Raw genomic sequence first — 24663 nt, forward strand, 5'->3', positions numbered from 1 at the left:
AACCTTTATTAAGACTATCGGGAAAGACCCGTCGAGTTTGTTTAGCTTGAAAACAAATATCGCATTGACTAGAATCAGGAAATCTATAACAAGAGATTTAAAAGCCGGTAATGTAGATAGAATTTTGTATGACGGATGTCCAAGACGACGATGCCATAGAAGAATCTGAAGACTTTGTAGCCCCATGAACTCGTGCAACTTTAACTCCCGTAAAGTAGTAAACCCCCTCAAGTTCTTCACCTACTCCAATCAGAGTCCTCTAAAAACGGTCCTGTAAAATTTGGAAACACTGATGAGAGTGCAATGAAAGTCGGGAACGTAAAGGACATCATGCAACATGTAATATTTGCTAAGTCGCAAAGTTCCTTGTTTAGTAACCGGAGAGTTACGACCATTAGGACATAGAACTGATGAAGTAGTTATGTCATGTACGTCATGTAGTAAGGCGAGATCGCCTGTCATGTGGTGTGATGCTCCTGTGTCAATAATAACATCAGTGAGAGTAGTTTTACCTGACAAACGTTCGGACGAGAGGTTGCTATGTTGGTTTTGTAGAAGTGTGATCAAAGAAGCAATCTGGTCGGCTTTGATAGAAGTTGATGCCTGAGTTGCATTTGCACGACCGCGACCACCACGGCCTCTGCTTGAGTTGGAACGACCTCCACGTCCACCACGAGTACCAGAGACGGAATTGTTTTGTCTCTCAAGATACCATTCCGGAAACCCATGTACTAGAAAGCACTCAGAAATATCATGCCCCGTCCTGCACAATGTGTGCACGTACGAGATGGATCCCTGGAGCGTGGAGGTGTAGAGTTGCAGACCGAAACAGACAGATCCTCATCTATGATCCGTGACCTAATAGACATAAAGCGTGAATCATCAAGACCAAAGAGGAACTTGTGAACACGAGCATCTTCTTTGTCTTTTTCAATCTCAGCAGCCGCAGCACAGGTACACGTACGTATAGTTTTGAGGTTCTGGAGTTCCTCCCATAGTTTCGTGAGCCTGCCGTAGTATTGTAGAACAGATTGGCTGTCTTGCTTGCAGTTAGTAATAGCATCCTGGAGTTGATGAACTCTAGTCCCATTCTTGACAGAGAAACACAATCTCAAAGATTCCCACAGTTTGTGAGCATCCGGTACGTGCGCAACCGTCGAACGGACTTTTAAATCAATTGACGTACGAATCCAACCGACGATCATTGAATTTGCTGCCAGCCACCGTGCTAAATCTGGACTATCCTCTGATGGTTTTGATATTGTTCCATCAATAAAGCCAAGTTTCTGCTTAGTTTGTAGAGAATTTCGAAGCTCTGTCGACCACTCCGGGTAATTGTCATGAGTTAGAAGGACAGATGTGATAAGCGCCCCGGGGTTATATGACGGATGGAGGTGATAAGGTGATAGATCCGGAGGAACGCCTTGAGTTGCGGAAGGAGAAGTAGGAGTAATAGACATCTAGAACGATGAATTTAGAAGTAGAAGAAGAAAGAAATCAAACGTTGATGAGTTTGACTAAAAGGAAATTTTGGTAAGATCTTAATTAGCTCTGATACCATATAATGAATATAATGTAGAATTGTGTATCTCTCATTCATCCACCAAGAGGTGTTTATATACAACATCCTTAACATAACCTAGTTAGGAAAAGGAAATACATACATAGTATAAATCCCAAGAATATAGGAAACTTTATATTTAACCTAATCCCAATATTAAACAAGTGATAATGATGGTCAAGTATGGTGCTCTTCGTGTGGCAACCACACTCGTCCCTCTTTCTTTATATTAAATCCAACTCTCTCCATTATTTTATCTCTCTATAAAACTTATTTCTTAATTAGTGCTATCCAGAGCCGTGCCTCCACGGTGACAAATGAAGCGTTCGCTTATGGCATCAGTTTTTAAGAAAATTAATTAGGGCATCTTTCATTACTTTCTTTTATGACATTTTTCATTAGTTATTATTTTGATTAAATCATCTTATTAATTATATTATTTGAATCCAACATAATATTATATAGTTTATGTTTTGAAGGTTTTTACTAATTTAGATAAGCTTAATACATGCTAGATGAAAAGAATCAGCGAAATTTTGACTATTATGGTTACAAGCATCAAACATGTGCTGGAAACGTTTTTTCTGAATCCATGTACCAGAGCACACAAAATTTGCGTCAACATTTGAAACTTAATTAATTAAATTGTAAAAATCATGGTTATAGTTTACCTCATACCGCCGGTTATTCATCTGGATAAACCAATCAAGCCTGCTCCAACTACATGTCATGCCCCTCTTAACAGAACATGATCGTGTTTTGAGCATGATCAGTACTCACCATTGTTTGCTTTTTGATGGGCAAGCACATATATTAAATTGGTGCCTTTGGTGGAAATGATGTTGTATGAAGATGAATGGCATTTGATTTAGATCTAATTGCAACGACGGGTCTAGAGGATTTCTATGTTACATGAATCGGAAAAGTGGAAATAGTCCAATTATGAATACCTTAAAAAGAGCTTGAAAACCTAAGAAGGGAGATGTTACCTTTCCCCTTTTTGTCTTCTCCTCAGAGTTGACCATGTAACTACAAAGAGAAAGAGACATCGAAGATTCAGAATTTAAATATACGAACTCTAGAAATTTTTAAACTACCAAAACCATAAATGAAAAACAATCATTGAGATATTCCATTACTTGAGTTCCACATTATAGTTGCGTGATGCAATATCAGAATCACTAATATTTTGGGCAACAGTGAATAAGATGAAGCAATTTTGAATAAAATGAATGGCTTCTAAAACTAAATTTTACCTTTAAGCTACTTGGATGCTGAAAAATAAGTTATATTTACTCGGTTTGATGAGAAAAGGCCACCGAAGTTCGATTTGCTCGGCTATGAGTGTTGTGTTTGGACGGTTGTTACTGTTTAAGGCCGTTTCTTCAGGAACAATCAAATGTGGGAGAAAAGTAGAAGATTAAGAAGAAGGTTATGATGAGGGATGGGAGATGGTCGTTCTTGATTCATTGATGAAAGGTTTTATTAAATAAGAGGAAAAGAAAAGGAGTTGAAAGTAACGGCAACGCTCAAAGAAAATTGAGAAGTGGAAGAGACGAAACATATCGACAGTCTTGAGTAGGAGAGTTGGTCTGGTGGGCTAACACAAAATACTAACAGGCCACGTAGAGGCCCGTTTTTGTGTTGAGTAAGTGACGTGGTAAATTAGAAGCATTTGATTGGTAGAATTTTTAGTCTGCCGTGAACACCCTCTCCATTGAGCATATCTCCCTTTTAGTATTGTTAGATAGTAGTTTTATGTCTACTTAATGACAATTTAGTAGTTTTAATAATAAAACAACTAGATAAAATAAATATTAAAAGTGTTAATATTAAAAAGTAAAATAAGAAAATATTAACTAATATTTGTGAACTGAAAAAATGATTCATAAACATTTGAAAATTTGGTTATCAATTTTGTAGAAAAACAATGGCAGGGTGGTCTAGTAGTGGTTGTGTTATGGTTATCAATCAAGCAGATTTGAGTATGATAGACGCCTGTCCCTTAATCATATTTTCTTAGTCAAATTTTTTTTTTGTAGAAAAATAAAATTATATTTATAACTTTAGAATGAATGTTTAATTTCTCATGTTTTTATTTTATTTTTTTGCTATACAATAATAGTATTTTATTAGTGTAAAATTTTGAAGCATTTTATTTTCGACCGCTTCTGTTGGTCATAAGACCATGATTAACCCGGGGTTTTTAGAATGAGGTTCTTAGTGGAAGTTAAGAAACTGTTTCTTAACTTTTAATTAAAAAAACTAAGAACCGGTTCTTAAAGTCCTTATTCACTACAAGAAAAGTAGAGAATAGCCACTAATTTTTTTGTAGCTATCGCTTAATTTTTGTAGCTATTTCACCGTTAGCTGCGGATAGCTACAAAAACAATTCGTTGACAATGGGCTTGTGGTTATTAGAAAAATGTGGCTATTTGTAGATGTGTATCCGCGACTCGGCCACAAACGATATTTGCGGCTATTTTGCCACAAAAAACCACAATATTAACCATAGCAAAGTTTCTACTGCTAGCCACATTCATAATTGTGGAATTTGAGACAAATAGCCACAACCGATTTGTAGCTCTGCTAGCCACAACATTGTCACAAAATAAGTTGTTACTATTATTTCTATAAATAGCCACAGACGTAATTGTAGATGTCATGATGTAAATAGCCACAATTAAATTTTGTAGCTATAGTTTCATAATTTTTAAAAAATTATTTATCATTTTTCTATTATTTAATTTTAAATTGTATTATATTAATTTTTTTGGAACCAATTTTTTTTTTAAACACAATAATTAACTAAATCATTCAAAATATCATTACAATTTTAAGCTAAAGAAATATTTACAGGTATATTAAAAACAAATATACAAATATATATTATGCAGTTGCTACCGGAACTTCTTCTTCGGCGAGCCACCCCACGGCTCCTCCTCTGCTTATGATTTTCGTCACTGCTTTTCATCGGAGCTCATTTTCTTATGAATCCCTACAGCCATGAGTTTTGTCCTCGTCTTCTTTCTCCAGCCGCGAGCTTCGTTATCGTAGTCTTCCTCCAACCATCAGCTTCGCCGTCCTTATCGTCGTCTTCCTCAAGCCATGGAATTCGTCAACATCTTCCTCCTTCCAAGTTTACTATTCATGGAGGATAAAGAAGAAGAAGTCATAAGTGATGATAACTGAAACCAAAAACAGAGAAATGTCAATTGATGAACAAAATAGTTAGATTGGGTAACAATTTTCAGAGATTGATAAGCAATGGAGTGTGCTGGCTTGAAAAATCTGCCGATTGAGACCGAGACAAAGTTGAAGGAGATAAATGAGAAAGAGGGAAAGATGTTTAGATTTTGTTGTTGTTGTTCTTGTAATTGAGGAGAAGATGAGAGAGAAGTGTGTTTCTTAAAGGAGAGAAAAGAAACGAAAGAGACAGAAGAAAAGTAAATCAGTTGTGGTCCTTAGATCATCTAAAATCAATGGTTGATATTGATTTGAGAGTGATCCATGGTTTTGTTTTTCAACCAATCAGAATTTAGTTTATTTTTAATGACTTGCGCTTCTTCTTTCTTTTTGTTTTGTTTTTGTTCAACACGCTTCTTCTTTTTTTGCATCTTTTTTTTTTTAACATTCTTCTTTTACATCTTACCTTTTGAATTTAGTTTTCATTATATAATTCATTAATTTAGCTTCAGTTAAATTATTAGTTTAGAGAAATTATTGGATTTCCTAACTAATGGCTGTGTTTTAATTTTATGATTTATTGTTTAGTTTACTTGATTGGTATTTTAAGAGCTAATGTGTATGATATAAGATTTAAAGTGTATGCACTTATGATATAGGATTTGAGGGTTAAATTTAAAGTTTAAATAGTATATCTGGAAAAAAAACTGAGAAGTATATCCTATATTGTAGTTTGGAATAGTATATTTGAACTTTTTCTAAATTTTGAAGTTTAGGGTTTAACCTTGAAGTTTAGGATTTAGATTTAATATTTGAAATTAGTATTTAAAGAGATATATATTTGGAAACTATAACTTATAGAGTTATAGTATATAAAGATTAGAGTTTCAAATTTGTGTGTAGAGTTTAATTTAATGTTTGGTGTATGTGAAGTATATGATTTGGGGTATAATGTTTAGAGTAAAAAGGGTTTGGGGTCAAGGATAAGATTTAAGAATAAATTAAAGTTTGAAAAGATTAGATTGTGATTTATGTTTAAGATATATTTTACGTTTTAAAATATAAGATTTGATGTTTAGATTTATGATTTGGGGTTTGGGGTTTAGGTTTAGAATTTAGGTTTTGATTTGGGGTTTTGATTTTTGATTTGAAGTTAAATTCTGAAAATAATTAAATTTTGAGCCAACACAAAAAGAGAATGAGACAAAAGAGGAAGAACGAGATAGGCACGTGGGTAGGAAGAGAAAGAGATACAAAAAGATCACTCTTGACCCTTAGATTTACAGGTATCAATGGTCAAAACCCCTGTTCGAAAACGCGGGTACTACGGGCGATTAGTCGGCGAGGAGGCGCTCGGCGGTGCTTGGCCGTGGCGAGTTGGCTGTCGTCGGCCAATTAATCGGCAACAACAAATTTTTTTTTCTTTTTAGGTTTTGAATGCTTAAAATCTTGTATTTTTATGACAGATCTATAGGTTGTAAGTATAAAAACATGAAAACACACCAAAATCTAATGATATGTGTGATTATAAACGTTTTACAGCCATGGAAAACTGTAAAATTGAAAACCCTAAAGACATATGGGGAAGATGAAGACGAAATGACGATAGTACCCTTCATTAAAGGCAAAAAAAATTAAAAAGAAGAAAAACGCGTGGATCCAGGGTCGAACTCGGGTTCCTACGCTGAGCAAAGATTATGAAACCACCAGGCTACTTCGACTAATTGTCTATTGTCATGCAAACTGACTAATGATGCATAATATATTTATAAAAAAAAAAATTTTAAACTAGGCCCCGATTAATCCCCGATTACTCCCCGATTAATTGTTAACTCGCTAGGCTCATATCGTCCGCCCGACTAGCGCCTAGCGTAGTTTCGAACAGGGGTCAAAACAAGATAAATCTTATCCCCACCTCCCAAATATCAGCCAATGAGAGCTCATGACTTGGATTAAGCTTTTTGTTTTGTTTTCTTTGACCGTGCACTTGTGACTTACTTCTACTAAAAATTGTTTTTTTTTCTCTTTTTTCCCTTTTTGTTGTTCTAATTTTTTTTATTTATTAGATTATTTTAACAAATTTAGTTTATAATTAGTTTTATCAGATTGTTTTAAATGTTGAATTTATAGCTTATGATAAGAAATTGAGGAAATATGGAATCAATGTTAGAGAAAAAAGAGATGATTAAGGTTAAGTGATAGTAATTATAAGAAATTGGATTTGAATTTAAATTTGAAATTTTAGATTTGTGACTTGGAGTATATGTAGGGTTTGGTGTATAGTATTTGAGTTATATATTTAACATTTGAGATTGATTATTAAAAATGATTAATGTTTAGGTTTAAATTTAAGATTTGAGGTTAAATTCAAGATTTGATGATAAAATTTTATATTTTAAGTTTTAAAATATTAAAAATTTATATTTTAAGTTTTAGAATTTGAGTTCTGGAGGCTAATTAGCGACCGATTTGCAACTATTTAATGTGCTTGGCATATATAGTCGGAAAATAGTCGTCAATTAGCGACTTTTTGTGACTACTACTCAATATTGTCAAACATATACACTGTGTCATAAAGTTACTATTCAAACTTCTCTTTTTTTATTAAGAACATCTATTACAATAGTTATAACGTTGGCAATCTATAAATTAATATTTTTCATGCCTCTTGTTTTCCTTTTAAAAAAAAATCCGATCTAAATAAGTGAATTCAAAATTTGATCCGCCTATACACTAAAAAAATTGAGACCAGATAGTTTATCTAAAACTAAATAACATAATGAATAGATAATGTAACCAAACAACATAGTAATGTACAATGCATATGTAGTGTCTCGATATTATGAAAATTGATTCGATTTTAATATTATATTTGAAAAAAGGATTTTAACATTTCATAAAAAATGGCATCACTTATATAAATATATATATATATATATATATATTTAGGAATGATATGTGCATCTACATGTTACACTCTTTGTTACGGATAGCCACAAAATATTTTGCAGCCATGTTTTTAAGTGGCCACAAATAACCATAACTAAGTTCGTAACTGTTTCTTTTTTAAATTTTGTAGTTAGTTTAAATATTTTATAATTGTATTTCTCCGGATAGCTACGGCCATAGTTGTGGCTATATTAGCTACGAATTATACCGTGGAAAATTGTGGAAATCTACTTCCACAATTTATATTGTAGCAAATTGTGGCTTTGGGTCTTCTAATAGATACAAATCAAATTTTGTAGCTAAATAGCGACAAAAAGTTACAAAATAGTCGCAAAAATTTGTTGTGGCTATTTTATAGATATTTTGTGGCTTAATTTTTCTCGCCGCAAAATATTTGTGGCTTACTCGTGGCTATAAACAAGTTTTCTTGTAGTGATTTAAGAACCAGTTCTTACTTTTTTTTAGTTAAAAGTTAAGAAACAGTTTCTTAACTTCCGCTAAGAACCTCATCCTAAGAATCTGGGTTAATCATGCTCTAAGTGTTTGCACGGTTCTGGTGCTATCCAATTCAGCAATCCAACTATTTTTATTTATATATGTAAAAAAAAACAACTTTCATATTATCTAATATTAATTTGCTGTTTATGATTTTTCATTTGCAGACGGCTCTAATTGACGGGTCAAAGATTCTATAGTGTGAAAAGCATCTGATTCAAATTTGATCCCCTTCATATATAAGCTAGTTGGATTATACTGTTTAATATTTTAATTGTCCATTATGTGTTCGTCTATAAGTAGTGGTGCAGTATATATTAAGGGCAAATCCCGCTTATTATTAATCCATTTGACAAATTCCTAATGGATCCCTCTTTTATTAAATGTATATAATGAACAGAAGATATAGATTATGATTATGATTGAAAAAATGATTATCAAACAGTCGTATCAAAATATTTGTATGTATTATTCATTATCACATTTGGTCAAACACTGAAAAAAATCCAGTGACTAACAAAAACTGTACGTGAGATTGAATAGTTTCATTCCTTGTCGAAAACGAAAGTATGTTCAGTTAACAGAAAGTAAAGAATGAGAGAGTTGTTTTATTTTCACTTTATAGGAAAAACGCTTTCACAGTTTCGTGTATAGTCAAAAAGGGAGAAAATAAAACGAAAATGAATCAGCCGACAACTAATCCATATTTTAAATATATTTTCCTTAGGGAAAATTTAGGAATATAAGAACAATGAATAAAATAATTTCATGTACAAGGAAAAAATGAATTAGCCGACAACTAATCCATACAGTTTCATGCAGTCAAAAAAGCCCTACACGGGAAAGTTAAACTGTGGGCAACAGGCTTTGTAGATCACTAGGTCATTGTTTGAGAAATTGAGAAAATTTCAGTTTTACTTTATTTTGTATATTTTTCTTCTGAAGAAGGCACATATATATGCATGGCTTTAAATCATGAAGACGACAGAACAGCTTCATATTGTAGGTATGTAACTGCCCCTTTCGGTCTTACTCAGATTGTTTATTTGCTTTTGCCGTAACCCACCCAAAAAAAACAAATGTGTGTGGTTTCACATTTATTTCCTCTCTTCCCGTTTTATTTCAATTATTATGTTTTTTGGTAGAAAAAAATAATGTTCCTTTTAAAAATAAGTTTCGAGTGAAATCGATTTTTTGGGTATATTGATACCAAGTATCGATCGGTATGCTTTAACTTTACTGATCGCGCGTACGCGGAAATCCACTTTAATTCTCTTTCTAAACTTCATTTGTTCGTTTCAAACATGTAATAGTGTAAAGACGATTAAAACTTTGCTAAATTGAATATTCTAAGCTTTTCGAAAAAGATAGAATGCTAAGGTGTTTACTTGTACCGCTACAATTCATCATTTTACCCTAGTTTTAACGATCAGAGTCTATAAATAAATAGTAAAAGTTTAAAGTATCATTATAAATTTATTTAAAAACACATTTTTTGAAAACTTCATTTTCTATTTGAATTCTTACACAATTTTCGTCGTAAAAGTCGGTCTAGCCGTGACAAATAATCTTAGTTTGGTAGTTAGATAAAACTTTGTTTCTTTTGTTAAATGGCAAGTAAAATCAAGTTTAGAAAATTGTTGATTAAGGAAAACAAATTCACGAGTAAAGTACACAGGCGGGTGTTACTTAGTCACATTTGTATCCAGTCGTAAATTTACTTCCTTACTGGTGATATTGCTCCTCCACATAAATGTAGTAGTCAAACTTTATGTTTTGGTAAATGAAACTCATTAAAAATAATTAGTAATTAATGACAACAAATTCGTTAATAAGATGAAACAGTTGGCGTTTGATATTCAGTCCACATTTGATCGAATATAGTTAAACGTATTTCCATTAGTGGTGATGATGGTCCACATACATTAATCGTCGACTCTACTCCAGCACATAACTTCTTTGATAAAAAGAATTAAAGTTTTACACAAAACCTCTCCATAAATAGAACTCATCTAGGCGTGTGTCCTCCACACTTCATCAAACATTCTCTATCTTCTCATTTCAACCTACAAAATAAAATAAAAACCAAATCAAAAGATTTAACTATGGAGTCCCATAACGTGAACAACAGCTTGAACATAGACATGGAGAAAGATCAAGAAAAGGCTTTCGATTACTCCAAACGAGCTCAATGGCTACGAGCTGCCGTGCTTGGTGCCAACGACGGTCTTGTCACGACGGCTTCGCTTATGATGGGTGTCGGTGCGATTAAGCCAGACGTCAAAACCATGGTTCTAACCGGTTTCGCGGGTTTAGTTGCCGGAGCTTGTAGCATGGCGATCGGAGAGTTTGTCTCGGTTTACTCTCAGTACGACATAGAGGTGGCTCAGATGAAGAGAGATAACGGAGGAGTGATAGACAAAGAGAAGCTTCCGAGTCCTATAAAAGCGGCTACTGCGTCTTCGTTAGCGTTTTCTATAGGAGCGATTGTGCCTTTATTGGCGGCTGCGTTTGTGAAAACGTATAAAGTGAGGATTGGAGTGATTGTGGCGGCGGTGACGTTGGCTTTGGTTATGTTTGGGTGGCTAGGAGCGGTTTTGGGGAAAGCACCGGTGGTTAAGTCGTCGGCTAGGGTTCTGATTGGAGGATGGTTAGCTATGGCGGTTACGTATGGCTTGACCAAACTGGTTGGATCACATGGTATGTCATAATTTGTGTGTGTTTTACATACGTGACCCAACACTCCTTCGTGTTTCATGGAACACAATTTAAGCGGTTACGTTTTTTTTTGTTTGCTTTGTCGTATAAGAAACTTTGGAATATATATCTCATATGAAAAGAAACTTTGGAATGTATTGATTCTTGACTTGGTTTTTAGATTTATGTAAGCAAATATGTGATATAAACCTGTCAAATGGCGTGTGATAAATTGTACGTTGAGACTTAAACACTTGCAGTTCTAGTTATCAACACAGGCAAAATTTCCGTAAAACTTTCTTCCATCCCGTTTGGTTTTATTCGAGAAATTCGGTTAAGCGTAAGTTTATGGATCAAAGCAGAGATAATATAATTTATATAAGCGGAATCACACACGAGTTAAATCTATTATATATTAAAAAAAAATCATTGTAATAAATGCATTCACACTATAACAGATACGTGACAATCTCGCAATGATTTGGTAATAAGTATGCTAACGCGTTTACACTATATTCATAAATATTTTTGCACTATTCATTTTGCGCTTTTTTAATATAAAACTCACATACATGGTTCCAATAAAACTCTGGATTTTTTTGGTTCAAATAAAAATAGATAACAAATCAAAAGCCAAACTATATATATATTATTTTTATTATTTACGAATAAAGTTGAGCAAAATATTCATAAATTTTGATTCGATTCGTTATCCGTTTTGATTTGAACAAAAAAATATGGATATCCGTAACTCTATGAAACAAATCAAATACTAAAATACAATATCCAAAAATGAAGCAAATCATAAATACCAATATTTTTAGGAACATATATCTAATTTGATATGTTATATGCATATATATACATATATGTAAAGAATTATATATATACGTTATATATATTACACTTTATATCAGTTTTACAATATTTTTATGAATTAAATTTATTATATTAAGTACTAGAATTTTAAAAGTTAAGTAATGTTTTATTTTTGTAATAAAATATTATTATTAAAATTTTCAATTATTTTAAAATTTTTATTTTATTAACGGATCAAATCGGATATTCTTTTAAATTCTAAAACATTTCGGATATCCGAGTCACTGATTATCTAGGTGGCTAAAGATCGAATCAACACGAATGCTTCCAAATACCGAGATATTCGATCTGTGCCCACCCCTACTTACATATACTATTTTATTTTCTTTATATGAAAAATGACTAATGTCAAGGCCTTTTTTATTTTAAATTAATTTTAATTTTATCTTTCATGTATTATTTTGAACAAAATGTTATTTAATATTAATTAACAATATCTTTACATACACATACATGTACACCTTGATGTGAGCACCTTATAACTAAGTATTTACCACAACTAAAGTATCTAATTTTTTTGAAAGTTGAAATATTTTTTCTTAATGCTTCTTTCACTACCGACCAAATTGTAATGAACTGATTTGTCTTAATGATTTTTTTTTTCTTAAACTATTATCTGTTGAAACTATCGGTTCGACATGACGACTATCTAAATTCATAACATGAAAATAAATAAATAATATTAATTTTTAGTTTTTACTGGAAAAAAAAACAAAAAAATCAAACATTTTAACCGAATATAGTAAAATTAATATTAATTTAAAATAATAGTTATATTTTAGAAGATTAAAAACAAAAAAAAAACTTAAAACCGAACCAATATCCAGATTAAACAGATTTAATGTCTTTTTATTAAAAATAACAAAACTTATAATCACATCCCTCGCAAGGCGCGAATTATTACCTAGTTTGGAATCTATTCCCTATATATTATCTGAGAAGTGATTTGTTTATGTGTCATCACATATTCATTCTCAAAAAATAAAGATAATATGATTTAAAAAAAAAGACATGACATCATAACATGTACAATTTTATTTATATAAATTCATGGTTTTGGTAAGTTTTCTAAAATATGGTAATAATTTATATAGCATTGTTAACATTAATAAAAGTAAACAAATATTATATTACAAATATAATAGTATTTCTACACCTAAAAATATAAAAAAATTCATTAATATTATTTAAGAAATGATTTTTGTATATGTCATCATCACATTTATTCTGACAAAAAGATGACATACTTTTAAAAATATGACATGGCTTAATGTGATAGACAATTTCATCGATGTAAATTTATATTTTTGATAAGTTTTCTAAAATATGATCATAATGCATATATCATTATTAGTCAAGTCAAAAATATTAATAATGAGATATGTTTGAAATTTTAACCAATATCAATTAAATGGAGTAAAAAATAATTTAATTTTGTATCAAATTATTTACGTTTAGTCGTGATAAAATATGTAAGTTGAAAGATTGACTGTTGATTACTAGATTAATTAATTGATTGATTTGTATTAGTTTAATGTATCGTAAGACAAATAAAATCATATTTAGTATATTTAGATCATCAAAATAAATACAGATATTGAATTTAATATAATTGTTATTTTTTTAGAAAATACAAATTAAACTTTTATTGAATTCAACTAAATCTAAATAAATTTATATTGAAATAGTTAAAATTACAAATAATTAATTATAATTTTAATATTAAACCAATAAAATTAAATTCTAAAAATTAGTTATATTTAATATTGATTAAAACAAAAATTATCATTTTGAAAATTGTTATAACTGTGCAATGCCCAGGAAGCCTCCTAGTTAGACTTACATATCAAAATGTGTAACGAAATTTATCAGAACTACCTAACTGATCCTCCAAATAACCACTAAATGGTTGTTAAAACCCGTTAGGAATTAATCATTTATAATATCAACTTGAGTCTAATGAAATGTATCCATATTACGTTCTTGCTTAAGAAAATAATTGGTTTGTGGATTTTTTTCAACTTCAAACTCTTAATCAATACTAGAAACACAAATGAATTTCGTTCCAAGGAGCAACATCACATATTCATAACGTGAGAGTTTGATCGTCTTCGACCACAAAAAAACTTGCATGACAAATCAATGATCTCCGACACTTTTCATAAAAGAGAGCACTACTTTTTGGAATCGCTGTCGTGTTCTATAATCTCATATTGTATTATTCCAATTTGTAAAGCTAATTTTCATTCTCTGTTGGCACGAGAATGCGTGTAAACCCACACATCCTCGTTAAAAAGAACATGTGGCATTATTTTCTGAAAAGTAATGGATACATAGAGAACATAAGTTATGATGTTATGTTCGTACTGTCCTATATGATGTTCAAAATAATAGGTAAGCAAATCTTTTAAATTTTATGTTTCATTGTGCACATTAAATGTCACAACATTAATCGAACCATAACAAGAAACCATTCAGCCACAAGTACACAACCAATATCAGTTATTAAGATATGTTTCGTTCTCACTTTTTTTTTAATTATGCGGGGGTATCCTGGCCATAGAAGTGGTCTATACTATTCACGTGTTGCCACACGTCGGTCCAATGTCCATGGCGATGCCGAAATGTTAATTCCCCAGTGGCCAGGATTCGAACCCAATGGCTAGGACTCGAACCCTGGTGGCTTCATCGTATTGGGCTTTTACCTTCAAGTTAATCACCACGAGACCACAAGCACTGGTAGTTCCGTTCTCACTTCTTCAATCAAACAAACTCGCAAGGTCATTTTGATTCAACGATTACTCGTTAGGTTTTGTACAAGTTCCGGCATCTCCTTCTGATGCTTCACCACAAACTTATCCATGAACTGGAGTTTTTTTATCTTCAGCATAGTGAAATAGTTCACATCTTCTTTCTCCACAAGTCCTTCAGATACAAGTAAAGAAATCAACTGGCTCCTTGGTTTGATTCTATTTCAATGCTCAGATCCAACACCACCGTTCTCGCAACAATGTCTTTAGCCTTCAAACCAATGATGTTCACGAGATAATCCATCGTGTACATAATCTTTTCATCATAAACCGTTGTGCAATTTGGAAACTCCATAACTGCCGCAACAAAATATTTTTTAGACCAACCAAAACGTTGGAACAGATTCAACTACCGTTCCCTGGTTGATTCACTCGTCCAATCAAAAGCCACCATAGCATGAACAAAACCAGCATTCTTCAGGTCAAAACCGTAGCTACAGACCCAGTTCAAGACTCGTTGAATTTTTTTTATCGGGAGAGAAGAAAGTGTGGGGAGAAGATTAAACCAGCCACTTGATGCTCTTGTCTGGAACTCCAAGGTCCCTACAAACATAAAGTTTGTGAGATAATGTTCGCGCAATCTCCAAAGATAAACATCTATATCTGTGTTAAGTAATTTGTGATGCTTATTTGTTTTCACCAATTGATAACGCAGCTCGAGTATTTCGAGACTATACTAAGACCATATTTGACGGTCGATGCCATAGAGTCTCTCAAGTCTGTACAAGGAGCTGTGTTGGAGAAAGCTTTAGAGAGCATTATAGAGACAATCAAGGACAACCCGGGAGGGCATCAATGGAAACCAACACGTGGGGGTGTAGATGCAATTTTAAATGACAAACAATCATCTGTATCTCCAGATGATCTCCTCGTAAGCATATCTTGATATTTTACCATCTTCAAAGCTACCAATTCAGCTAAAGTGGTTCTCTTATTTGTTATCTTACTGGTGCTTTAGGCTCTTACGCAGCAATGTTCAAATGAACTGCTTCAATTGGAGTTAGAGAAGACCCGTTTGAATAGTGCGTGTTTCGTTGAGACCAGCCCGTTAGATTCAATATCCCCAGTAGCCAAATTTGCCTACTCGTCTTCCAGAGCTCCGAGCAGAAATTACAGAGACGCACAAACAGTGGATTCTCCAGTTAGAACCAGACCCAAGCGAAGATACGACTATCTACATCCTCTCTGCATTGCTACACTGTTATAACAAATCTGAAACGTGTTGGTAATTATGATACCAATAACTCTCTTCGTTCCAACTTTTGACACCAATACTCTCTCTGTGTCTAATTGATTTATAACATTAATTCACCTTTTTACTGTAAATTTACATGTTTACAAATTACAAAATCTTTCTTCTTGACATCAATCTTGTTTGCGTCGTGAACCGTGAATCAGTTCAGTGGTTCTGGTTAATCAAAATGTCTGCTGGAGAACATAATCAAAATAGGCAACACCACTTCTATTATGATGAGGCAAGTTAACAAGGGTTTCAAATACAATATCTCAGCTACATTCAGTTAAAATGTTTGAAAAAACAAAACACACAAATACAAATCAGAAGCTAAGGAATCATTAAAAGAGGCAGCTACAGATTTGTGAACACAAGAACGCTGTATCTGAAGTCAAGTAGTCCTTCAAGGCGGCGACACCAAGATCACTCCATCTCCTCTCACAAATAGAAACAGAACCTTTCTTTTCAATTTCTGACAACAACAACAAAAAACAAAGCAAGTGCCATCAACAAGAAGGTCATATGATTAGGCAGTTAACAAATCCATATACATCATATCCATAGTAACACTAGTCTTATTAGAAGCTAACACATCAAACTTTATAGTTCACAGTATATATCACTGCATAGCTAATTAAACACCCTATGTAATCAGCACTATGACTTGTGAATGAATCTCAGCTTAAACTTAAACTAAGACTAAGGCAGTGAAAGCTTTAATCTTTGAACCAAAACGTATCACTAAACAGAAACACTAAGATTATCAAATCCACAAGCGTAATAACAGATTGATAATAACTCTTTGGAAAATGACATACACGAACAATCTCTTCGTATGTCTCGTCGTCGATTTCTACAGTCGTGATAACCTCTTCAACATCACCCAAAATCATATTCAAATGCTGATCAAAAGCCTGCCAAAAGAAAGAACTTAGTGAACAACCTTTGGAATCTTGAAAATTTTAACAAGATTCGCTAAAGTCAACAAAAACGAATGTGTAGCTTGCCACGGAGTTCGCGGTCGGATCGGAGCTTGACGTAGATTCTCTCTTCAATACTCAGTCGAATCAGATCCAGTGGCTCCCTAACGGTGGCGTCTTCCTCGACAGACATTCTGATCTCAAACGTTCTCGGAGGGTTTTAAAATTGCGAAGAAGATGAAGAAGAATAGTCACCACCAATGTCTCTGTGTGCTCACACAATCACCACCGTTGATTCCTAATTACTTAAGATATTTTGGGCTCGCCTAAGAATTTTTTTTTTGGGCTTTAAACTATTGAGCCTGACCTAATATGTTTTTTTTCTTTTTAACCATCCAAAGCTTTAAAAGATGATTGAACACTGCAAGTCTGTTTTATGTTTGAAGAAATTAAATAAGAGCAGCCTTACTCTTAACCCAACTATTCTCCTAAATCCAATTAAAAAACAATTAAGAAAAGACAGAAGCCCAAGACTCGCCTCTTGCGTAAGGCCTGGAAGGCCCGCCTCTTAGTGACATGTGTCACCATAACGCGACGTCTCTGTCTCTCTCTCATCTCTCTCATCTCTCTTTCTCTCCCGAGAGGACTGATTCGGTTTGATTTCTAAACTTCCACCACCGGAATCGCCGCCGTCTCAGTCGCTTCCCCGCCTCCTCCGTCCCGACCTTCCTCCCCAACGCCTCCTCCGTCCCGATCAATCTCTAAAGCTCTTGATATCCACTTCTCAGGGGCATGCGTTGAGCTAGAGCACGGACTGGTTTGTTCTCTTATTACAAAGCAATAAATATCTTTTGTTAGATCATCTTTGAGTTTTGTAATGATGGTTTCTTATCAAACCTCAAGGTGAATTGTGGAGCGGACCTTGCTATTTTGTTTGTTTGGTGTGGTAGTTAAATCAATTAACGCATTGTCAGTACCCACTTGGGCTGTTCATGTTTCTAGCATTGTCGAATGGTTCCTCTCCCTTCTTCCTTGCTTTAATTGATTCTACTCTCATCTTAAAAAAGTTTTGAACTTTTGATCTATAGTGATGTTTCTGTTGTGGGTTTCTCGAGTTCTTGATATTTGTTCAGAAAGAAAGGGTTATGAGTCATGGAGAGGTCTCTCATGGGGAATGGTTGACTTTAGAAGAGAGTTTTGTTGAATCTAAGAAGCAAATATGTCTTTGTAAGAATATTGATATGCAAATTGTTTGGTATACTTCTGGTTCATATGAGATTAAAGATGTGTTGATTTTGTTTTGATAGGCAGAGAGATGTACGTATGGGGAGAGGATTCTAGGATCAAGCTCTGAGTATGTGCAGAGCAATGTAAGAGTTATTTTCTTGGTGAATTCCACATCTCTCTTTACATCAATTTTGAAGTTGTTTGTCTTCTTCCTGAAATTTGGAACAGATTACTCGTTACTTCTTTGATCCTCGATACTATTTCCAAGTGAATGATCAGTATGTTAGGAACAAACTCAAGGTTGTTCTGTTTCCTTTCCTTCACCGGGTGAGCTTGTCTTCTCTTGCCTCTTTCTGTTTGAGACTTTCTCAGACCAGCCATTAAGTAAAACTAGTTCGTGTTTTGCTTCAAACGATCAGAGACATTGGACTAGAATCTCTGAACCAGTTGGGGGTAGGCTCTCATACAAGCCTCCCATCTATGATATCAATGCGCCAGACTTGTACATTCCCTTTATGGCATTTGGTACGTACGTTGTTCTTGCTGATCTTTCACCGAGGCTTAATGGAAAGTAAGTTCTTATGACCCTATGCATCTCTCTCAGCGTTTTGAGTCTCAGGGGTTCACTGATTGATGGACACTGAAGATTTTTAACCTGAATTCATGTAGGTCTTCTTATTGGTACTTTGTAGCAGAAGTTCGAACATTATTGACATTGTATGTGGTAAAGATTCATGTTTTATAAACAATTTTCATCTCATGGTATCTTTTTCCCATAATATTTTTTTTTTTTTTAAATTCTTAATTAAGAACCTTGCAATGAAGCATAAAAATATTTGAGTTTCTTAATGTTGTCTCTTAACTCACTTTTAATACTTATAAATATTAAAAAAAGCTTAAGAGCCCCTAAGTGTCTCTTAGGGATAATGATGCTCTAATATATTTTATAGAAAAATATTTTAGATGACAGTTAACATAACATTTATATACATGAGTATCATTAATATGAGTATCATTAATGTTCAAAATGACTTTTCGTAATGCAAAATCATGCACCTAGTGAAATAAGAGTTGGGTTCCACACAAAATTTATATACAAAATTTCTGAGTTGTTTCATTTATATATATGAGAAGAGTAAATAATTATGGTTTACTCTGTTCTTTATGCAACATTTGAATTGTTTTATTAAAAATATGCTCTCACTTTTAAAAGCCTCGTATCACACTAACACACTTGAGATCTTCTGGCAGCGTCAGAAATATCACACGCTTCGTCCGGTCCACGTCAGATTCCTAAAAATATGAGAAAACCATTTATCTTTTTTTTCTTAAGAAAGATTTACATAATATGACACTTTCACACTTATTATTTACAACGCCAAATATTTACTCTCATAGACAATTTATGAATTTCCAATTACTCAAATTAGACACTTTCTGATTGACACACACTTTATGAGTATTGAATGGCCAATATACCCTCTCAACCATATCTCTCTCGTTACTTTCAAAACCAAGCTTCTTCCCTTTTTTTTTTTTTTTCAAATTTCAAAAACCTTATCTCATCAGTTTATTTTTAGATTTCTAATTCCTAACCTTAATTCTCTTTTTTTCCTATCGACAATGTGACAAGGCGACAAGGCTCAGTCCATGGAAAAAGTGGTAAGGGTGGAGGACGTGGTCGTGGATACCGCAGTGCAGGCGGTTGTGGATATGGAGAGGTTGTGGTGGAAGACGTGAGGATGAATACAGTGGAGGTCCGCTGCGGCAGCCATCCGGAGTCTTCGTCGTCGCTTCCGTTGCAGAGAAAAAGCTCTATTTTACACATATGGTCCTTCCGTTTTTTGGATTTTTGCAATTTGACCCCAACATTTTTTTTAATTTGCTTATAAGTCCTCTTGATTTTGTCCCAAACTTTTAATTATTTACTTTAATCCGTAACAATATTTTTCTTATCAACTCATATCCACACTTTTTATGTCCATTAGAAATTATTTAATAAAATAACAAAAATATATATATGTATACAAATATATTTTGTCCACAGAAACTTGTCCACAAAAAAATTATAACATTTTTGTATCCACATAAATTGTGTCCACATAAACTGCGTCCACTGAATCGTGTCCAACAAAAAAAAAGCTTAATCCCTTTCTCTCTTTCAAAACGTCACAATACATTCTCTATATGGATTATCTTCAAACAAACAACACAAATCCTAGAAAAATTAACTTCAAACAAGAGCTTCGTCTACAATAACATGTTCACAAACAGTCATAGTTACACAACTATAATTGTAAGAGCTTGTCCATAAGAACACGTCCACCACAAACTTGTTTATAAAAACACATTCACGTGAATCTTGTCCACTACATATATATCCACTAGAAAACTGTCTACAATATTACTATATGTACCAAACTAAAAAAAATTGAAGTATTATAATATATATACATATGGATGTCAAAATAAAAAGAAAAAAATATTTTGTTTTAATTTCTATATTTTTTATATATTTACATATTGAAAGTATTAAATAGTGATGAATAAAAGGTGATGGAGGAACCTTAGTCATTAAAAAATCACTATGAAGCTAATCATAAACCGTTGGATCTTCTTCTACGAAAACTGATCTAACAGCCAAGAGTAATTCATTACACCCCATACAACTAACTAGTCACGTAATAAATATTCAATTTATTGTAAACATCCATAAATCAATTTCCTTCTAGTTAACTATCGCAAACCAAGCGTTTTCTCTTTAGTTAAAAACAAGACCATTTTGGTCTAAAAATAGTACACTGTGCAAGAAAAAGTGTGTCAAATAATATTGTGTCTTCGGACGTAAAGGAAAGACAGAATGTGTCGTTTAAAGTAAGCTTCTCTTACAACGCAGGTCAGTTTACGATACCAACACACTTTCTCGCTTGTTCCAACACACTTTTCCTTTTGTCGATCCACTAAAAAACCAACCTTACCCCTCTTTTATTATTTTGTTCTTTGTAATCTAACTAATATCCAACTACTAGCTAACTGAACTATTTAAAAAACTAGGGATATATCCCCCGCGCAAGCGCGGAGTCAGATACATTGTTGATGCGTTGTGTAGGTTTGTGTACGTGATTTTATCATTTTTTTAACTTTTGTTTTTCCGTCTTGTATATAATGGTGATTAATGGAACATTGGAAGTCACACATTTTGATTAGGTTGATATAAGAATATATGTGTTGATATTTCATATCTTATCTTCGTAATGATTTGATCGACCATTATATTAGCGCTTTCATGTTCAAAAGCTAAGGTTTATGGGGTTGGGTAGTGTTTACTTAGGCAGTTGTTAGTATATAGATAAAATAGTGTAAGAAAAAAGATATAAATTTAGATTTAAAAATTTAATAATTTATACGAACAATAAATTAAATTATTTTCTTACTTTACCCAAAATTAATTTCAAAAATATAGAGTTGTAATAAACTCTTTTTTTTATTAAAAAATTAATAACTCTAGAAATTTATAAAATTATATAGTTACAAAATTATTTATTTTTATAATTTTTACTCAACTTTGTTAAATATGATTTGTGGTGGACAAAAGGAATCTGAAATAGGTCGATCAAAAATAGAATTTGGTATAGTTTTATGGTCCAGTATAACGATTAAGTAAAAACTGGGGTTTTAAGTGTTTGGGCTGCAAAAGAAATGGGTCTTGAATTTGAAGTTTTGTCTGATTCTGAGTAAACTGTTAGGTCGCCAACTCCTGGTTTTTCGTTGTCGGGAAAGTCGACACAATTTCCTCTGATTCCTGTCGGTATGTAACGTTTCTAATTTGTGAGATTGAAAATTGAAAAAAAAAATAAGCGTGATTGATGAGAGATTTGCTTACATCAGCTTCGTCTGCCTTTGGTGTAGTCATTGATCTTGCAAGAGAGAAAATTTGAATATGTTAATTTGGCTGTTCTATTTTGTTATTCGTCTCGGTTAGTTAAATGTCAACTGAAACCATTGCTTCTGATTTAAGATTTTATGCTGTATTTGTTAATTTTCTTGGTTTCGTTTGTCTAAACTTAACTATTGAGAGTTATGATTCGTTTGCAGTTTGATGGTTTCAGTTGAACTTCCTAGATTTCTGATTTTTCTTAAAGTTCAAAACCACAAGAAATTCGTCATACGCTTAGCTGGAGATGGTAGATAACATACTGACTGATTGTGGCAGACAATTGTAGGCCTCTCTGTAGACGATGTTGGCTATCGTCCTTTTCCCCTCCCCATTTTTGCTCATGTTTAAAATCTTGGGCCTTTGAGTGTAGTGACTGTTGACAGTGCCACATATAGCTGACCATGGCTGAAAACTAATTTAGGCAAGTATAGAGCAACGTTTGACAAAATATGTCCTTGGCTTTTATTTAGTGTCATTGCATAACAAACCCGGATTGGAAACTGACATCGTGTCAAGGTGAATGGATGGTTGGATTCTGGTGGTGACAGTATGATCGTGGTGGCATGATAGGATCCGTCTTGGTTGTAGTTGTAAGCGGTTAGGTTTTAATAACTAATTGTTTTGTTCCATTATATTTTAGCTTAACATTTGTTCTTAGTTTAAATGATTTTATTTTATGTATAGAATGTTATTATTGTTAATTTTTATCACTATTTTATGTTGATCACGTTTGTTGTATAAGACTCTAAATATGTTTTGTTGGGGTTAACTAAATATTTTAATATGATTATTGTGATTCTACATGAAGTTCGATTTTATTTTTATTATGTCAATATAGATATTTTAAGCACAAATTATCTAATTTTGTTTTTGTTATTTTTTCTTTGTTATCGAGTTATTTTACATTATTTCTTTTTTTTTTGGACTATGCAAGTATTTTTTTAATTTTCATATCAATATTAAAATTATGGTCGAGCTTTTTATTTTAGTATTTTTTTTTTAAAAAGCACTTTAAAAATACAATAACTTAACATTTTATGTTCACAATACTTACAAAAATATTTATTTTATCATTAAAAAATGTTAACCTATTTTTTTTCTTAAAAGAAATAATTTATTATCAATTATATGTGACATTAATTTTAAACTATTAAATAGTATTTGGGGGGGGGGGAGGGGGGTTGGTTTAAAAATTTTGATTATTCTAAAACCTAATATAATTAATATTTATAAATACATAAATTATATTATTGAAATTTGGATATCCACTCAGTTGCTGATTGGGCTTCAATTCAGCTCCAGGTCTATTCTAAATTTTTGGTTCTACAGATTTTTTGGTTACACCCGGACTGATTTTTTTTCGGCTAGGTTTGGATAAATGTGCCCCGAGTTATTTCATCTACGAGGAAACTTATTTGACATTTAGAATGTTTGTAAAACATCATTCAAGTGGCGATGAATTTTTTTATTGTCAGTTTAAACTAAAACAAGCCGGTAATTAAAAATACTTGGTCCTCTTCTAACAACACCATTGTATTATTCTACACAATAAAGTTAATGTCAATAGTTTGAAGACATTGTCACACAAAGCGACAAAACCGTGGTGAAATTTGAATTATCATAAATATTGTGCATGGACTAATAAATCTTTTAAAAACTAAAACGCCAAGTCCATATTCTAAAGTAAAGTCAACTTCCTTCGAGATCAACGTCCCAAGGTCTCTAGAGAGTTTTTTTTGACAGAATGCGGACTCCACTGACGCATGGATCCCACAAAAATTTTAGAAATTATTTTCAAAAATCACCAAATAAGGATCGGTAATTAGGAGATTTTGGTGCTGTTTGCAAGCCCCACCGACACGTGGCGGCCCGTGATTGGCTTATTTTATTTATTTTTTTTAAGAAAACAAATAAAAAAAAAAAAAAAAAAAAAAAAAAAAACCTAAGGATCGGTTATGCGATAATCATGGTCTTAGTGGCTGTCTCTAACAAACAGACGACGAAGACAAACAGGAAAATCTATCTCAAAATGATTATTGTAAATTAGTAAATAAACTCCAAACACCAGCTTGCAAAGCTTCTCTATAACTTGCCTTCTTCAGTTTTGTTTGTAGATATTGAGAAAAAAATTACAGATCAACTTTATACTTCATGGTGGTCATCTTTCTACTCGTGGTGATAGTGAAGGAGAAAGAAGATTTAAAGCAACGTTTCCACTCCGTTACGATCGTTAAGTCCATTTGCCCATTAATGAAGGAGTTAAAGAAAACCGTTAGTTCTAACGATTGCCCATAGCCATGATAACGATACGTAAAGCTCAAGAGACACTACCTCAGTCCCACAATAGCAAATGCCTCTATCAACTTAATGGCTAAGTGCAGCAGAGAGACATCTTTTGTAGGTTAACAAAAAGAATGGATATCTACAGAGATGGTCATGTAACATATAATTTGAAGCTTAAGAGCCATCAAACGAACTTTGATGGTATCGTTCAGATAGCCATGCGTTGTTATAAGATATCAGAAATCTGCAAAACTTAAGTACATTGTAAGCCAATCATCAATACAGAACAAAGTTTATCGCTTGATCGAGAAGAAACCTGAAGCTAAGCAAGATGTTATACTCACCGATGGAGCTGCATCTTGCTTAGTGAGTTTAAGCATCTCTCTGTCGAACACTACAAAAGTGGCATTGTCATTTCCATCATCAACTGATAATTCAACATGGTACCTGTAACAAAGGGTGACCTCAGTGATCGCATTGACAAA

General features: G+C 32.9%; 4 protein-coding genes across 4 annotated transcripts; 2 read left to right on the forward strand and 2 right to left on the reverse strand.

The window, feature by feature from the left end:
• The first annotated feature begins 10158 nt into the window (after window positions 1-10158).
• Window positions 10159-11116, forward strand: LOC106293551 (vacuolar iron transporter homolog 1). The gene has a single exon (XM_013729232.1). It carries the CDS (start codon window positions 10297-10299, stop codon window positions 10900-10902), a length of 606 nt encoding a protein of 201 aa, XP_013584686.1. The 5' UTR covers window positions 10159-10296; the 3' UTR covers window positions 10903-11116.
• Window positions 11117-14558: 3442 nt separating this feature from the next.
• On the reverse strand, window positions 14559-15474 carry LOC106344495. Its single transcript, XM_013783864.1, is given in 4 exon segments — window positions 14559-14740; window positions 14743-15046; window positions 15048-15180; window positions 15416-15474. Coding segments are annotated over 4 exon segments (678 nt in total).
• A 740-nt stretch (window positions 15475-16214) lies between these two features.
• LOC106294297 (sm-like protein LSM3A) lies at window positions 16215-16924 on the reverse strand. The gene is made up of 3 exons (XM_013729855.1): window positions 16808-16924; window positions 16630-16725; window positions 16215-16283 (listed from the first exon to the last, which is right to left on the reverse strand). The coding sequence occupies exons 1-3, from the start codon at window positions 16922-16924 to the stop codon at window positions 16215-16217; spliced, it is 282 nt and encodes a 93-aa protein (XP_013585309.1).
• A 952-nt stretch (window positions 16925-17876) lies between these two features.
• On the forward strand, window positions 17877-18533 carry LOC106344497 (protein transport protein yif1-like). The gene is made up of 4 exons (XM_013783865.1): window positions 17877-17891; window positions 18039-18101; window positions 18187-18285; window positions 18378-18533. Exons 1-4 carry the CDS (start codon window positions 17877-17879, stop codon window positions 18531-18533), a joined length of 333 nt encoding a protein of 110 aa, XP_013639319.1.
• The last annotated feature ends 6130 nt before the right edge of the window (window positions 18534-24663 follow it).

Source organism: Brassica oleracea, chromosome C5 (assembly GCF_000695525.1).
Source record: "Brassica oleracea var. oleracea cultivar TO1000 chromosome C5, BOL, whole genome shotgun sequence".
NCBI classification, from domain to species: Eukaryota; Viridiplantae; Streptophyta; class Magnoliopsida; order Brassicales; family Brassicaceae; genus Brassica; species Brassica oleracea.

Coding starts and splice junctions, on each gene's coding strand:
- LOC106293551 (XM_013729232.1), top strand. CDS start 10,297: ATGGAGTCCCATAACGTGAACAACAGCTTGAACATAGACATGGAGAAA.
- LOC106294297 (XM_013729855.1), bottom strand. CDS start 16,924: ATGTCTGTCGAGGAAGACGCCACCGTTAGGGAGCCACTGGATCTGATT. Junction 16,726..16,807: donor AACTCCGTGGCAAGCTACAC/ATTCGTTTTTGT, acceptor TTCTTTTGGCAG/GCTTTTGATCAGCATTTGAA. Junction 16,284..16,629: donor CATACGAAGAGATTGTTCGT/GTATGTCATTTT, acceptor TGTTGTTGTCAG/AAATTGAAAAGAAAGGTTCT.
- LOC106344497 (XM_013783865.1), top strand. Junction 18,102..18,186: donor CTGAGTATGTGCAGAGCAAT/GTAAGAGTTATT, acceptor AATTTGGAACAG/ATTACTCGTTACTTCTTTGA. Junction 18,286..18,377: donor TGTTTCCTTTCCTTCACCGG/GTGAGCTTGTCT, acceptor TCAAACGATCAG/AGACATTGGACTAGAATCTC.